Source organism: Dermacentor silvarum, chromosome 10, assembly GCF_013339745.2.
Source record: "Dermacentor silvarum isolate Dsil-2018 chromosome 10, BIME_Dsil_1.4, whole genome shotgun sequence".
Classification (NCBI taxonomy): Eukaryota; Metazoa; Arthropoda; class Arachnida; order Ixodida; family Ixodidae; genus Dermacentor; species Dermacentor silvarum.
The window spans coordinates 138761577-138778690 of NC_051163.1; the positions used below are offsets into that span (position 1 = coordinate 138761577).

Below are 17114 nucleotides of genomic sequence, written 5' to 3' on the forward strand. Positions count from 1 at the left end.
CAGGTTCAAGATGAATACGCGCAGCGATATCATACAATGGAGGGTTTCACGACAATTCTTCTTGTCATGTAACATGATAAAGAAGTCGCGGTAACTGACAACCTCAGTGTGAAAAAACATGCATATTTGAGTGTCTACGTGTTCCTGTGTCACACTAATGGTGCGTCCACACCGAGAAACTTTCTATCGCGTGAGGAGCCGCGCGTTAGTTGCCGACAAAACGGGCGCGTTCTCTGCGCGCGAAGAAATTCTCGTTGCCCGCCGCCAACTATCCCGAGGTGCGCTGAAACTCACCATGTCACTTATTGTGCAGGTTTGTTCTGAGTTTAACTTTAGTGCAGGAGTATTTCGTATGTGTCGAAAAACATACAAACAACTGGACTCATATTTAACGTAAACAATATATTACGTGAGTAAATGCGGTAACGAATTTCCATAAAAATGAGGAATTGCACCAACGTCTCGTTGGCTCCGTGCCGCTTTCGCATCGCTAACATTTGCAAAGTAGGTACAACGTTGACATATATATATGTTACGGTGCACAGATGGTCCGTGCATGGAAGTAGAGGAAGATGACGAATAAAAGCAGTGTTCGGGCGACCATGTTGTCCTACGTCCGCAACCTCCTGCTCGCGTCACACACACACACACACACACATATATATATATATATATATATATATATATATGTATATATATGTATATATATATATATATGTATATATATATATTGCCGCCAGCATACCGAGAACGAAAAGACGCCCGCCGCATCATAGCTTTCATCACGTCCGAGTTCCCCTGGGTCTCAGCGGCTGCCTCGGCTAACTGCACGGTTCAGACCTGGTCTCACTGGTCTGAACTGAGCAGCAGGGTCTCCCACTTCTGCCGGTTTCGAATTTTCCGGCTCTTGAAAGGAGCCGCCGTCGAGCATGCCCTTAGATTATGTGTCAGATCCGCCCTACCCTTACATAATTTGCATTGATCATTGTGTTGGCCTGGAGAAAATCTGCTGCAGGCCAACGGAGCCAACCTGTATTCAATGTCAAATGCCTGTGAAGCCAATGCACGCTTTCGGGGAAGTGTTTGAAAGCGTTATATGCGTCTTAGATTTAAACTGATAATACACAGTGCGAAAAGAAACACGAGGCCGAATAGCAGACTCGGACAAGCGCTGACTTCCAACTGATTATTTTATTGACAGACATGCTTTATATAAGCATGTCCAGGAACAGATACGAAGAAAAAGAAATATTTCCCCTGACAAGGAAAAAAAAAACAGAAACCGAAAGAACGCCAAGAGAAAACTAGCAATCACGGTGGCCTGCTGCGCATGCCCACACATTCCAAGAAACTGAGTTCCCTGTCAGTTCCCTGTCGTCCCCGTGTTTCTTCTCGCGCTGTAAGAATAACCATCAAGCCCAGTCAGCCACCTTAATACGTTAGATTTAAAATGGGAAAGCCATATGCGGCACCGTTTCAAAGTGTATGATCTAATTTCAGGCAAGTGAAGTTCTAATTGATCCTGCTCAATTAAAATTAAATAGTTAAGATAAGTTAATTACAACATAGGGTTTCACATTGCCAAAACAATGACCTCATAATGAGGTACGCCGTAGTCTGGGATTGCGAAATAATTTGGTTCACCTGGGTTTCCTTAACGTGCACCTAAATCTAAGTACACAGGTGTTTTCGCATTTCACCCCCTTCGAGATGCCGACGTCGTGGCCGGGATTTGATCCCGCGGCCTCGTGCTTCTCCTCCTCGAATGAACAGCATCGCTGGAAATGGGCTGCGAGGTCAGACAAGTCTGATACCTTCTTTTGTTATTTTTTTACTGCTAGATGGCGTTTGTGAGATATGTTAATTAAAAATGAACGTACTTTTTATTAAAATCCTTCACAGACGTATGCGAATCTGAGGAAGTGAAGCATCAGAAACAGCCAAGCCGCCGGAGCGAATTTCTCGCGCTCTTCCCAAATATACACAATACGGAAAGTTGCACCCTTAAGAGTGTTTTCTCGTGTATATACAGGGTATCCCAGCTATCACGCAGCACTATTTAAAAAGAAAGGAACGGTGTTACGCGAAGCAAACCTAGTGTGTATTGTTTCCAGTACAGTGAAGTTGCCGCCCGTAATTTGTTCGTTACTGAGATTTCATTAGGTAATTGTAATTAATTATCTAACTCGAGAAGTAGTGTCCTAATTATCAAAGTGTCAATGAGAAAGTTGTAGAGCAGCATGAAAAACTCCCGATACAGCTCTCTGTTGCTCAAAACGTGCTACATAAATGCGTTTTTCCGAGTGTGAAAGAAGCCCGCGAATACACGCAGAATTGCCGCGGGACTGGCCGCTCGAGGCACTTTGCGTAGCATTTGCGTCTTATTATTTTTTCAACTTTCGTGGTCGGTGTCCGTTTTAATTATTGTCATGCATATTCCCGACCAGACGGGTTTCCGTCCAACTCTTGACTTCATCCACATATGGCCAACCCGCGAGTGTGAACAAGGCTCCCGTGCGGGAGCCGAAACGTCTTATTATTTTTTCAACTTTCGTGGTCGGTGTCCGTTTTAATTATTGTCAGTACTTCTCAAGTTAGATAACTAACTCCAATTACCTAATTAAATCTCAGTAACGAAAAAGTTACTGGCGGAACTCCACTGTACTGGAAACAATACACACTAGGTTTGCTTCGCGTAACGCCGTTCCTCTTTTTTTTTTTATCGTGCTGCGTGATAGCTGGGACACCCTGTATATCACCCCCTTACATCCGTAGGAAAGGGTGTTTAGCGGACTAACACAGCCATCTTAAAGGGGGATCTTTTAGAAAAACCATCCTTTCTCTCAATGTGTGTTGCCAGAAAGCACACTACGTTTTATTTTTACATGAATATTCTTTTTTTCTATGACTACCGAAGTCTTTCGGACGTCCACGGAAGTAATGCCGAAGTGCTTTCCAAAAGCATTATACGAAAATAAAGCGAAGATAGAAAGTACGCGTAACATGGATTCGAAATGCGAGCCTCTACACAATGCGAGTCGAGAACTACAGATATAACTACAGAAAATAATACATCACCTTAAGATTGCAGTAGCGCCCCTAGCTGCTCGATAGACGGACGCCATGCTCTTCATTTGATCTATAAATCCTCACCAAGGTGAAACAAGTGAATCAAAGCCATGAGTAAGGTGCGAAAGGCAGCAGGGTACAAAGTAAGTGTGAACGGGGCACGGCCTCCACAAAACATTCTGTGTTCTTAACGGTAGCATATTGCTCTGCACGCATCTGCGAATATATATTCTAACCGATACTGCATCAAACGGCGCTATATTTACTTCGCAAATATTGCGCCTGCCCTGATGCTACACCAGAAAGAACATGTGTCTGAAGGACTAAGATTGGCTGACGAGCGATGATTTGGTGACTATTGGCAGCTGATCTATAAAATAACACCGACCTTAAACAACCTAAACGAACGCAGTGGCAAAAACCAAAAGGCAGGGTAGAAAATATTAAGAACAAACTACGTCTTTCCACGTAACCACCAGAGGCAACGTGCACATGAAGTAGTAGGCTGACACCCATAGCCCACTGTGACCATATGACATGCTCGAATGACGACTTGGTGCAAACCGCTCAAGAATACACACTTATGGCTTTTTATTTGCTTGAAACGTGGAAGCGCCTAAGCACCCTTAAATTGTGCAGGGTGTACACTTTGCACAAAACACCCTTTCAGCACCCTGAAGTTAATGAAAGGGCTCAGCAAGGGTGTTCTCCTAACGAAGGGCTCAGCAAGGGTGTTCTCCTAACGAATGCACCCATTTTCGAACTTCTTAGAGAAAGTAAGGTGCAAAAAGGGTCTTTCGACATCCACTGATCTATCGAGGGTGTATTTTTTCTCAGAGCGTACGGCGGGCCTGTTTGCTGGTTGTTATTCATCAATGACACCGCTTGCACGCTCTCAACCTGGTACGGCCGCTTGAAAAGTTCCACACGGGCTGATTTTCGATTGACATTTGTTACCAACCTAGCTGTCATTTTCTACCACTGCGGCTGCCAAAATATCTAGCTGACCTCCAACGCGGAGACAGCCAAATGCGAGGGCGAAAAAAAAGAACATTAGATTACTGACTAAAGCGAACCACGCAAAGATGTCTACTCTCCATATACTCAAGACAACATTATTTTATAGTCGTTAATAACGTTTCAAAGGAAATATTCGTTACTTCGATGCATGGTTGTGTTGCTGCTCTTTAGATAGCAATCACAGCCCCCGCCGCACATAAACGGCCGCGAAAATCGGCTGAACAGCGTCGCCGTGTGAATAAAGCATCTCGCGCTGGTGAAGTCTGTGCCTTCCTTTCTCGTCCGTCTGTTTACCGCGGAACCTTCAGTGTGCATTACACCTGCGTTGGATATGTTGTTGAAGTATTTTCATTTTATTGCGCTAGCAATTATATGGAGACTCCACGCGGATTCTTGCCGTCGGCGTCGCCATGGCCGTGAGGTTCCGTATGAAGTCCAAGGGCGATAAAATTGTGCCCGCGCACCGTATACTGCATGCGCGAGTGAAAGCGCGTCAGGGACGCGCGCTTTCACGGATAGCGAACGTACTGCGGAGAGCAAACGCGACGTCGTCCGTCGCGCTAAAGACCGTGGTGGGACGGGAGGGAGGGAAGGAAAGGGGCGACGTTGTGCTGCGGCACCAACTGCGTATCTTGCGACCACCGGCAGGGCGTAAGGGGAACTGGCGACTCAATCTCGCACGCTAAAGGAAGAAAGCAAGACGGCAGTGCGGGAGGGAGAGGATGCGGCTTCCTTCTCTGCCAGCAACTGTGTACTTTGCGCGGCTGCGGGCGGTCGTGCGCACCGTATCTTCAAAGCAATCTGCACACGGCTCCTACCTTTGTATGCGGTGTGCTCTTTCGCCGCTCTGTTTCTGCTCCAGCGATATAGACCGCACGAACCTTCGCTGGCTGCTGCTGTGGCGCTTGCTCACGCTAGCGTTCTGACAGCGGTTGTCTGCGGTAATCGAGTGTGACCTATTCATGTTTGCTTGTGCGCGCTGACACCATGCTTGTTAATTCAGTTAGTAAGCAGATGTGTCCAAGTTTATACAGCCGATAAATCTACTATCCTTACCCCGCTTAGCTCTAAACTCATTTGCGATGCTTCGCCTTTCGGGCGAAACTGCGACTTTTTTGGTAACGTTATCGACTGTGAATTTTACTTTTTTGGACTTTCTGTTTGTTTTATTACGACAACAATTATACGGATACTCCAGGTGCATTTCTGCCGTCACTGTCGGCGTCGCCGCGAGGTTCCGTATAAAGTCCAATGGCGACAAAATCGTTGCCGCGCGCCGTATGCAGTATGTGCGAGTGAAAACGTGCGAGGGCGAGCCGGCGATCGCGGCTCAATCTCTCGCACACAAGGGAGGTAGGCGGGAAGGAAGCGCGCGGTCTTCCGTCACGCGCAAGGTTTGGGGGAGGGGGTGAGGGCGCGTTCTACTCCGGGCGGCTCGGGCAACCGCGCGCGCCCGCTGTATCTTGAAAGCCATCTACGACGGACTCACATTTCGCCGAGCGGTGTTTTTGCGGCTTAGTTCGCGCTGCTGCAATACGCAGCACGAAGGCCATTTCACTCACGCGCTTCCTCTCTCCCACGTTTTGACAGCCAGTTTCCGCGGTCATTGAGTGAGATGTGTTCATGTCATGTTTGCTCGTGCGCGCGTGACACCGTGCTTGTTAATTTAGTTAGTATGCCTATGTTTACAAGTTCATACAGCCGATAAAATTAGTATTCTTACTTCGTATAGCTGTCCACTAATTTGCCATCGCAATTGATGCTTCGCGTTTCAGGAGAAACTGCGACTGTTTAAAGTTTGTTTTCACCTTTCATTACTTGAAGCAACTATTCGTCAACCCAGGTTTCTTAGCCCTGCGCAGAAGTCTCAGTTCTTTGTACGGAAGGCACGTCTTTTAGCACTCTTGAGCTTGTCAGAGAAACAATTACAAACGACCGCTGTTTTTCCTGGTGGTATACATATCACCATTCTATCAGTAATACACGATGCCGAAACGTAACCAATGTGTGTTGATTGAACCTGTGGAGCTCTAAAGAAAGAACGACCGACACACAAGCTGATCACTGGAGCCTACGCCACACTATCCTCTTTATTTCTTTCGTTGTTCTAGCCTTCGGCGCCACCTGGCATCGTAGCAGGTGCTGGCGCTACAGGGCCCCTCGCCTAGACCGCAAGCGTGAAATGGACGCGATGCGGACGTTGTTGAGGTTGTAAGGGAAGGTAATGCTCGGGGGAATCCGTGTTCTAGAGATGCAGATGGTTGGTGTCTACGTAGGTTGGCTTGAGTCGGTCTATATAGACACTGTCTCTTCACGTCTGTGTTGCGCAATGACAAAAGTCTTGGTGGAACGGTGCAGAACCGGAAAGGGCCCGTCGTAGGCTGGCATAATAGGCGCCCATATACCGTCTCCCCTATGAAAAACATGTCTGGTGGTCGCGAGGTCCGGGTGTTGGAATATGAGTTGCTTGGCTGACCATGGAGTAATGGCTGGAGGTCGTGGAAGAAGACGTGGAGGCATTGAAGATAGGGTTGATGTTGAGGAGCTGTATTTTCTGTGGTGAAATGGTCACCTGGAAGACGTAGAAAGGCGCCATAAACCAATTCGGCCATAGAGCACCCAAGGTCACGGCGGAGGACAGCCCGAAGGCCAAGCATTGCCAACGGCAAGTGGTCAGTCCAGTGTTCACGATTACGGCATGCTGCAAGGGTTGTGTTGAGCTGCCGATGAAGACGCTCGACCATGCCGTTCGCGGATAGATGGTAAGCAGTAGTGCGGCAGTGCTTCACACCTAGAATGCGGGCAAGTGCACCAAATAATGCAAATTCAAACTGTCGTCCGCGGTGTGTCGTCACAATGGCTGGGCTGCCGAAACGTTAAACGCATGACGAAACGAAAGCGTGCGCAGCCACTGTTTCTGCGGTGATGTCGATGATGGGGACCGCCTCGGGCCACCGTGTGCAATGGTCCCCTATAGTACAAAATGGCCGCATATCTGCTTGCTTCGCTGCAAATGACATCGAAAGACGATTATTCTGCCGCCCCTGAGACATCGCATCGGAAGGGCGATTTCCGTCGCATGCGACGAAAATCGCCGACTCCGCGATTTTCGGCGGCGGCCAACCGGTTGGTCGCAACGTCGCAGCGATCGCTGCGATTTTCCGTCGAAATTGCACCGAGAGCTATTTCGCGGTTTGTTTTGGGAAATGGTGTCGGTCTCTCAATACTACGTTTATAGATACATCTTTGTCTGTAAATGTTGGCTCAAGAAGCTTCCAACAGTGCAACTAATTGAGCGGTACGTACCATCAGCACCAACACGCGAACATGGCAGATAAAAATTCGTAGTTCAGATTCGGTTCTGTGATTTCTATGCGTTTATTGACACGCTACGTTGCTAATCACGCGACGGTTTTTTTTACGTAGGCATATATATATATATATTGTAACGAAGCACTTGGGGAGGTCAACGTTCGCGACTAGAACGCTAAAGCAGCGAGAGGTAGCACAGCCGATCGAGCACCGACACAAGGCTTATCTCTCTCGTCGTTCTCTCTCTCACAGACACATCCCCACTGCTCCTTATTTCACAGTACAGTTATCTCCCCCGCGGACAAAGAAGTCGTCCCGGCGACCTAGGGGTAGGACAAGACAGGCGGATCATAGTACGGCTTGAGACGCTGGACATGCACAATGTCGCGTCCTCGACAGCGATGATCCAAAGATAGCTCGAGCGGTTCCACGATATAGTTGACTGGAGACGTTTGCTGGATCATGCGGTTGGGGCCCTGGTACTTCGACGCGAGTTTCGGTGATAGTCCAGGGGTAGGGGTTGGAACCCAAGGACACACGAGCGAGCCAGGAGCATAGGATGCCGGAGCATGGGAAGTTTCTCGATGGTGCTGCTGGCGTTGCTGGTCTTCTGACATTAATATACGGCATAGCTTGCGACACTCTTCTGCGTGTGCAGCAGCTTCAGACAAGGTAGTGGTTTCTGTGTTGTCAGGGTGGTACGGAAGGGTATTGTCCATTGTGAAAAAAGGTTCGCGTCCGTACAGGAGAAAGAAGGGCGAAAATCCCATGGTCGTCTGCGTGGCGTATTATAAGCGTAGGTCAGCAATGGTAGAACATGGTCCCATTTGGTTTGGTCGGATGCAACGTACATGGCCAGCATGTCGCCAAGAGTTCGATTAAAGCGCTTGGTCATGCCATTAGTCTGCGGATGGTATGCAGTAGTGGTGCGATGAATGATGCGGCATTCTTTGAGGAGAGCCTCCTTGACGTCGGAAAGGAAGACGCGGCCTCTGTCACTGAGTAATTCCCTGGGAGCTCCGTGGCGAAGGATGACTTGGCGCAGGAGAAACCAGGCGACGTCACGTGCAGAAGCGCTGGACGAAGGGGAAGTTTCCGCATAGCGCGTAAGTTGGTCGATGGCCACGATTACCCAGCGGTTGCCGTTTGATGGCAAAGGTCCATAAATGTCGATGCCTACTCAATCAAAAGCACGTGCTGGGCAAGGCAAAGGCTGCAATGGAGCGGTTGAAGGACGAGGGGGATCTTTGGGGCGTTGGCAAACGAGACAAGAGCGGACATAATGACGGATGAATCGATACATCCCTCGCCAGTAGTAACGAAGGCGTAGACGCGCGTATGTCTTTAGTACACCTGCATGTGCGCACTGGGGATCGTCGTGGAACGCTGCACAAATATCCGAACGTAGATGTCGAGGGATGAACGAGGATGAACTTCGTGAACGCGCTCAACAACCCGGTGAGAACTTCACCAGTTATATTGAAGACGTCGTCAACCTGTGTAAGCGTATCAACCCGTTGATGCACGAGTCGGATAAGATCAAACAAATCCTGAAAAAAATAGCCGATGACGCATTCCAAATGTTATTGGCCAAAGACCCACAAACCGTCGCCGATGTTGTCAGCTTGTGCCAGAGTTTCGACGAATTGCGCAAGCAACGCGCCCAAACTCGACGCCCTCCGGAACAGAACGACTCGATCGCGTCCTTGACTCTGGGTGACCAGAATGCACTGCTGATTCAGATAAAGCAGTTCGTGCGTGAGGAGGTCGCCAGACAACTCTCTATTTTATCAAGCACGCCCGAGCCAGCCCAGGCACAACATCTGGCCCCAGTCATACGTCAAGTTATCCAGGAAGAGGTCACTGACGCTTTGCCTTTCGCTCGTCCGCCACCTCCGGAGTCTGCGCCCTTGACGTAAGCGCAAGTCGTCGCTGCCGGGTCGCATCGTCAGCCAACCTATTCTTCCGCGCCGGCAGCCGTTCGACCACCACCTGTTCCGTTCAGCCGAGCAGTCCCCACGTTTTCAAATCCATGGCGCACTGCGGACAATCGCCCTATATGCTATTCTTGCGGCTATGCAGGACATGTGGCACGCTTCTGCCGCCGTCGCCCTCCCGTTCAAATGGACGCCATGCGACCGTCTGCGTACTATCCACGACGCTTTGATGGCATAGCGCGGCTACAACAACCTTCTTCGCCCGAGCGCCTGCCCCGAGCGCCTGCCCGAGCGCCTGCCCGAGCGCCTGCCGTCCCCTACCCACCGATCTCCATCCCCTCGACGCCGCTCTCTGTCACCTATGCGCCGTCGTCCCCGCCCTTCTGACGCGGAAAACTAGATACCGCAGTTCCCGAAGCACGAACTGCGTCGTCGTCGATAAATTCAAGTCCTCGCATTTCTCCGGCCAACCTCATCGACGTTTTTGTGGATGGCTTTCATACCCTTACGCTTGTGGACACTGGTGCTGCAGTTTCAGTGATAGACATGAAACTTTGCCGCTTGCTTAGGAAGGTTACGACGACATCAAAGGGATTGTCCCTCCGTACCGCCAGCGCAGACCATATTCAGCCATCAGCCGCCTGCACAGCCCGCGTCGTCATTCAAGATGTTGTGTATCCCATTGAGTTTCTTGTGTTACCGGCCTGTTCGCATGATGTCATCCTCGGAAGGGATTTTCTCTCTCACCATCATGCCGTTATTGACTGTGCTCGTGCCGAGGTGGCGTTCTCTGCGTTGTGTTCCACGTCGTCTGCCCCTACGTTGGAGAAGTTGTTTGTCGCCGATGACACGAACATCCCACCCAATAGTGCAGCCCTTGTACCCGTGTCCTGTGCTGCCATTGGTGAATCCACAGTTCTATTTACCCCCTCTGAGACCGTTCAACAGCGCAGGAATCTCGCATTGCTATTTGCCGTTCTCGACATGTCCAACGGCGCTACATCGTTGTTTGTTATGAATCCGTTGCCAGTTCCCTCAACCTTACTCCGTGGAGAGTGTTTAAGCACAAGTCAGGCATTCGACGTATCCTCCATCTTTTGCCTTGACGACGCGGACAACTTTCAACTTAGTGCCCTGACACCTTCTGCTGGTACGCCTGATCGCGGACCGTTAAGCATGTTTGACTTCCGCCATCGACTACGAACTTCCCGAGGCGCACCGCGAGAAACTTCTTGCACTTCTACACCAGTTTCGTGACTCGTTTGATTGCCAGCAGAAGTCATTAGGCCGCACGCACACTGTTCTCCATCCGTTCGGCACCGGCTCCCAGGCGCCTCTCCGACAGCGTCCTTACCGCGTATCCCCTGCTGAGCGTCGTGTGATCTCCGAACAAGTGGACGACATGCTTCAGCGCGGCATCATTCAGCCTTCCTGCAGTCCCTGGTCGTCGCCTGTTGTTCTCGTCAAGAAAAAGGACGGCTCGATACGCTTCTGCGTCGATTACCGCCGATTAAACAAAGTTACGCGCAAAGATGTGTATCCTCTGCCACGAATCGATGATGCACTGGACTGCTTGCAAGGAGCCGAATTCTTTTCATCACTAGACTTAAGATCCGGCTATTGGCAGGTCCTTATGGCACCATCCGATCGCCCGAAAACTGCCTTCATCACTCCCGATGGGCTGTACGAATTCAATGTCATGACCTTCGGTCTATGTAATGCCCCAGCCACATTCGAACGGATGATGGACAGTGTCTTGCGTGGGCTAAAATGGAAGACATGCCTGTGCTATCTGGATGACGTCGTTGTTTTCTCCCCTGATTTCGATAGCCACCTGCATCGTCTTTGCGAAGTATTGAGCTGCTTGACGCGCGCAGGACTTCAGCTTAACATCAAGTGCCGATTCGGAGCTCGCAAACTCACCATCCTGGGCCACGTAGTCTCGAAGGACGGCGTCCTTCCCGATCCGCAGAAACTTCGTGCTGTTGCTGAATTCCCGAAGCCTACCACCGTGAAAGCGCTTCGCAGCTTCCTTGGTCTCTGTTCATACTTTCGCCGCTTTGTGAAGAACTTCGTTTCTATTATAGCACCACTAACGAAGCTGCTCACCGGCGATAGCTCTCTGTCTGGTTGGTCGACGGCATGTGATGAGGCTTTCGCAAAATTACGTCATCTCTTGACGTCACCGCCCATTTTACGTCACTTCGACCCTACCGCTCCAACCGAGGTACACACGGATGCTAGTGGGATCGGACTTGGCGCTGTACTTGCCCAACGAAAGCCGGGCTTCTCTAAGTACGTAGTTGCATATGCTAGTCGTGCCCTCACGAAGGCAGAGTGCAACTACTCGGTTACCGAAAAGGAATGTTTGGCCATTGTTTGGGCGTTGCAGAAATTTCGCCCTTACTTGTACGGCCATTCGTTTGATGTCGTCACCGATCACCATTCGCTCGGCTGGTTGGCTTCATTGAAGGATCCGTCGGGTCGATTTGGACGCTGGGCGGTACGTTTACAAGAATTTTATATACGCGTTCTTTACCGCTCCGGACGCAAGCATGCCGACGCCGACGCACTTTGCCGCTCGCCGGTGTCTTCGGACGTTGCGCCTGTTTCCCTTTCCGCAACTTCCTTCGCCAGCATCAATATTACTGACATGCCTTCCGAACAGCGCAAGGATCCCTGGATCGCCTCGCTGATCGACGTTCTAGCTGCGCCTTCGACGACACCTGCCCCACGGCTCTCTCGTGCCCTTCGTCGCCAGGTCGCTCATTATACGCTCCGGGACGCAATGTTGTACCGCCGCAACTATCAGCCAGATGGTCGAAATTGGCTTCTTGTCATACCTCGCCATTTACGCTCCGAGCTGTGCGCGCATTTCCACGCCGACCCACAAAACGCGCACGCTGGCGTTTTGAAAACCTATGATAGACTTCGCCAGCGCTTCTACTGGCGGGGAATGTACACATACATCCGCAAGCACATTCGCTCCTGCATTGAGTGTCAACGCCGGAAGACAACTTGTCACACGCCTGGCCCATTACAACCTTTGCCCTGCCCCACTCGCCCGTTTGACAGAATCGGCATAGACCTGTACGGGCCCCTTCCTTCCACCCCTGCGGTCAATCGGTGGATTATTGTGGCCGTCGACCATCTCACTCGTTATGCCGAAACCGCTGCTCTTCCAACAGCTTCAGCTCGTTATGTTGCCTTGTTCATATACCGCAGTACAACCAAAGATGTGAGTGAGCAGCGCCCCAATGTGCCGCCTACACCGACTTACAGGATTGCTTTTGTACCTCTCGACGTGTCTAAGAATTTAAATTCCGTGCACAGACAGGTAGTCAACACCTACCTTGGTAATGTGGCTCCGAAAGGAATTAACGAAGTGCGCTTCAACACCAGAAAAAACGTAGTCACAGTGGAAGTAGCGACGCAAGCCGCCCTAGAAAAATTGAAAACCGTGCGCATACTAAGACACATAGAAGTCCGGTCATTCATTGTGCACAGTGGTCACACTAGGGCAGGCGTTATTTCCGATGTCGTGATTGACATCAGCGACGAAGAGTTCCAAAGGCTTCTGTCTTCAACAGTGAAGGTTCTCGACTTTCATCGCTTCGGTCGCTCGACGAGCGTCAAGCTTCTTTTCGAGGGACACACGCTACCTGATCATGTCAAGGTGGGCTATGTGAGGCACCCGGTGCGTCCTTATGTGCCCCGACCAATGCAGTGTCACAAGTGCCTGAAGCTAGGCCATGTCAGCGCTGTCTGCACAGGCCAGATGGCATGCCTCCGCTGTGGGGGCAGTCATGACATATCTTCATGCACAGTAAAAGAAATGAAGTGCTTGAATTGTGGTGGACCCCACGAGGCCAATTCCAAGGATAGCCCTAAACAGAAAAAGGAGATAAAAATACTGAACCAAATGAGCAAGACAAGTATGTCCCACAAAGACGCAGCAGCGTTAGTGGAAAACCGGAGGAGACGATCACGTCGTCGACGTGGGAAAGCTGTAGGTGCAAACGAGAGCTCCTTGGCTCCAATTCCACAGGTCCAGCAGAAGGTAGTTCAATCGGCCTCGGTCGATCTCTCCGAGCCATTGCTTCAAGCGAGCCTCACAAGCCCGGATTCGAATATATGGCCATGCTTGCCGCAGCGTAGACGGGCCTTAGACTGTCAGCGCGAGCAAGGACAATGCACTGAAAAATCACCGTTGGACTCTGTCATCAAAGCGATGCTGCGTCAAATAATCGACGCCCTGCAGCTGCTACTGACTGGTTTAAATACGCCAGTGGCGCTAACAGCTTCAAAAATTATGCAAGCTATAGACAGTCTTCTGGCTACACTGTAGCAGCATCTACCTCTGCCCGCGAAGGTGACTGTGCTGTTCTGGGAAGTCATCGTGTTCACCACGATGGGAACTCATCATCGTGTTCACCATACCAGCATCATCCTTCCTCTTCACATCCTATCTCTGTTATTACCCCAACCCCATTCCCCAGCGTGGAGTAGCAGGCTAGAGGCACTTCACTCAGGCCGACCTCTCCACCTTTCTGCCAATAAAACGTCTCTCTCTCTCTCTTTCGCAGCTTCGTTCTTCGCCACGGCGCGCCACGCGAGCTGCTGAGCGACCGAGGGCGTGTGTTTCTTTCGCAAGTCGTCCAAGAGCTTCTGAGTGCGTGCGTATTCATTGCCTATTCATCGCACCCCTACCAGCTATCATCCACAGACTAATGGCTTGACGGAGCGCTTTAACCGAACACTTGGTGATATGCTCTCCATGTACATAGCCTCCGACCATTCTAATTGGGACTTGGTGCTTCCTTTTGTGACATATGCCTACAATACAGCCACACAAGCCACCACTGGATTTTCCCCTTTCTTCCTCCTATACGAACATGAGCCCTCTTCCACACTGGATACCATACTTCCGTACCGCCCGGATGCGTCCGAATACCGCCCAGCCTCAGAACTCGCTCAATGTTCCGAAGAGTGCCGCCAACTAGCACGCTCATTTACATCTGTAGCACAAGGTCTTCAAAAAGAACGCTGTGACCCGGCTAAACCTGCCCCTACCTTCCCTGTTGGCTCGTTCGTGTGGCTGTCAATTCCATGCCAGACCCCCGGTCTCTCCCGCAAATTTGCAGCGAAATATCATGGTCCCTACCGGATCGTACAATGCCAGTCGCCGGTGAACTACGTCGTCGAGCCTGTGACACCTCCCACCGACAGACGCTGCCGCGGTCGTGAAACAGTCCACGTGAGCCGCTTAAAGCCCTACTACGACCCTCTTGTGCTTGCAGCGCCTTGAGTCGCCAGGATGGCTCCTCATCGCCACCGGGGCCAATGTAGTGGGGAAGAGGGTCAAGAACTATCTAGAGAGGAAGACGAGGTCCGGCAGCCCGGAGAGCGCGAGACAGCGACCGACGTTCTTGGGCCAAGGCTGTTGTTACGTAGCCCCTGCTTGTAAATAAACCCCCTTACAATATGTTAAAAACCTAATTGGTGATTTTTTGTTCATTAGTCGATTATTCATTTCAGTTTTTTCTGCAAGTAATGTCCGCCTCTTCGAGTAGACCAGTTCATGAACTAGAATTGTGCTATCTGCCAAAGGCAACTTTTAAATATTTTTTGAAAGTGTTTGCTGAAACACCCCGCATTTCTGGCCTCTGCATGCAAGAGGCGATGTTTCCATCCCTAATACGTAAATGTTGTAAATAGTTAGAAGAGCTTTTTTTTTCACTTTTTTTCCGCCAGTCGTTAGCATTGCCTACTGGAAAGAGAATCAATATTCAGACACATATCACTCACGTGCTTTTTACACGTCGTTGATAAAAGACTCTGCCGAAGGGGTCACTTAAGTGTCTGGGCTTTTTTGGGCTAAAAAAGCACGCAAAGTACTTTGAAGTGTGGTGAACATACATCAACATATTCATTCTCTAGGCATAGGCTATCCATATAGTTGGCTACCTTCTTCTCTTTAAAAAATATAATAAAGTTTGACTTGCGCATATATTTAAATATATTGTGTCTGTGCATGGTGTTCTCAGCGGAAATTTAAAAAAGTCACAGGCCTGCGCGGCACACGCATCACAGTCACAGCGTAGGCTGGTGGAGCTGCTAGGATACGGATCGTCGGGGGGGGGGGGGGGGGGAGGGATTATGGTTCTTTTAATTAATGAATAAAACAAGTACCCTTCCATCAAGTAACCATCGCTGTTGGTGTCTGCAGAATGTTTGTTTTCCGGTTGATTCGCATACGCAGGACTCAATGCAAGGCGTACCTGAATGCCTGCTCGACAGATGCAGCTGGCCCAGTCGACCAGAAGTTTCAGGCAGCCATCTTGGGATGCACAGCCGACGACCAGAAGAAGACACGCCGTCGCCTTGAAGCTATCCAGGCGGCTCTGCCGCGTCGGAGCTGATGTCGTACACCGCCGGTGTAATAATTCCCTTCGGCACAGTGTGCGCTTGTGCCTTTGCTACACAGGACAGCATCATACCCAAGAACGCTTGTAAAGCAGCGCTAAGCACAAGGGAACCCGATCGCTGGAATATGGTACACTAGACACGTGTAAATTGATAAGGCGCAGAAATTGTCTCGCAATTTGAGGACAGCAAATTTTTGTTTCATGGATTGTGCACACTGAGGTTTATGTTGTGCAGTGGCATTTGAAAAAAAAAATCTGACCGCCCCCTACCTATTATGTGTTGCATATCCATACGCAAAATTAAGGATAAGTACGGACTGCGCAGGTTGGCTAAAATAATATCTGGTAGTGTTTTATAATTAGTGAACGTTATTGTGGTGTAAATATGCAATAAATTTCCCTCGTAAACATTCACAGACTGTTTAATCGTGCTTAGATTGTACGGCAAAATATTACGCAGATTATGAGTTGTCTTTCCGAGTTGAAAGACTTAGTAATCGTCTTCGATTCACTTAGTTACATATCGTGCTAGACCTATGGTAGACCCATTCAATTCCTTTGTGCTACAGCTGACTATGTTCATAAAGATGACTGCTTGTTTGTTTCTTTCAAGTTGATCCGCTCAAGCAAGGTGTCCCCGAAAAGGTTCTCTTGCGCTTGGCATGAATTGTTTGGAAGAACGTCCCGGATTACTGGGCAGGCCAGTGGCGTACGAACTATTTCTCGAGTGGCGGGCAACCCGCATAGCATTTGACCTCTCTTTCTCTCTCAATATATATATATATATATATATATATATATATATTGAAATACCACTGTCGAGACGACGCTTTATTCCAAGAAGGAAAGATGACGCCGACGCTAAACGGAACGCGAGCCGATGATTGATGATGGTTTTGTACAGATGAAGATGAAGTCCGCATAAATGCTTACATTAATTTTCCCCGTGGATGGAAGCGGCCAGCCTGGCCCCACATTAGACAGTGGAACGGAGATGAAAGGGCTTCAGGCGGGAAACGTGCACGATCTCTGTTCTGCGGCAGCGTCGGTCAGTTCGGGCATCAACAGGTGTAACGCGATATTTCACCGGCGAGGTCTGCTCAATGACTTTGTAGGGGCCAATATAGCGAGACTCAAGGTTCTCACATAAACCGCGTGTTCGTGCAGGTGTCCAAGAGGAGCATATCGTCACCAGGGCGGTAGGAAACGACGCGGTGAGAGGCATCGTACCGATGTCTGCGATCGTCTTGGCTTGCTTCAGTGTTCATACGGGCGCGACGACGACATTGGGCAAGACGAGACACAAACTGGTCGCGAACGAATGGTGAAGCGTTGACGGGGCCAGAGA

At 49.9% G+C, this 17114-nt stretch overlaps 1 protein-coding gene across 1 annotated transcript in view; it reads left to right on the plus strand.

Annotated features, from left to right (window-relative positions):
- Positions 1-16159, plus strand: part of LOC119431875 (BAG family molecular chaperone regulator 2) — a 71580-nt gene extending 55421 nt beyond the window's left edge. The window contains exon 3 of the mRNA XM_037699320.2: positions 15601-16159. Coding sequence (XP_037555248.2) covers positions 15601-15760 — 160 coding nt within the window. The 3' untranslated portion in view covers positions 15761-16159. The remainder of the gene's footprint in view (positions 1-15600) is intronic.
- The last annotated feature ends 955 nt before the right edge of the window (positions 16160-17114 follow it).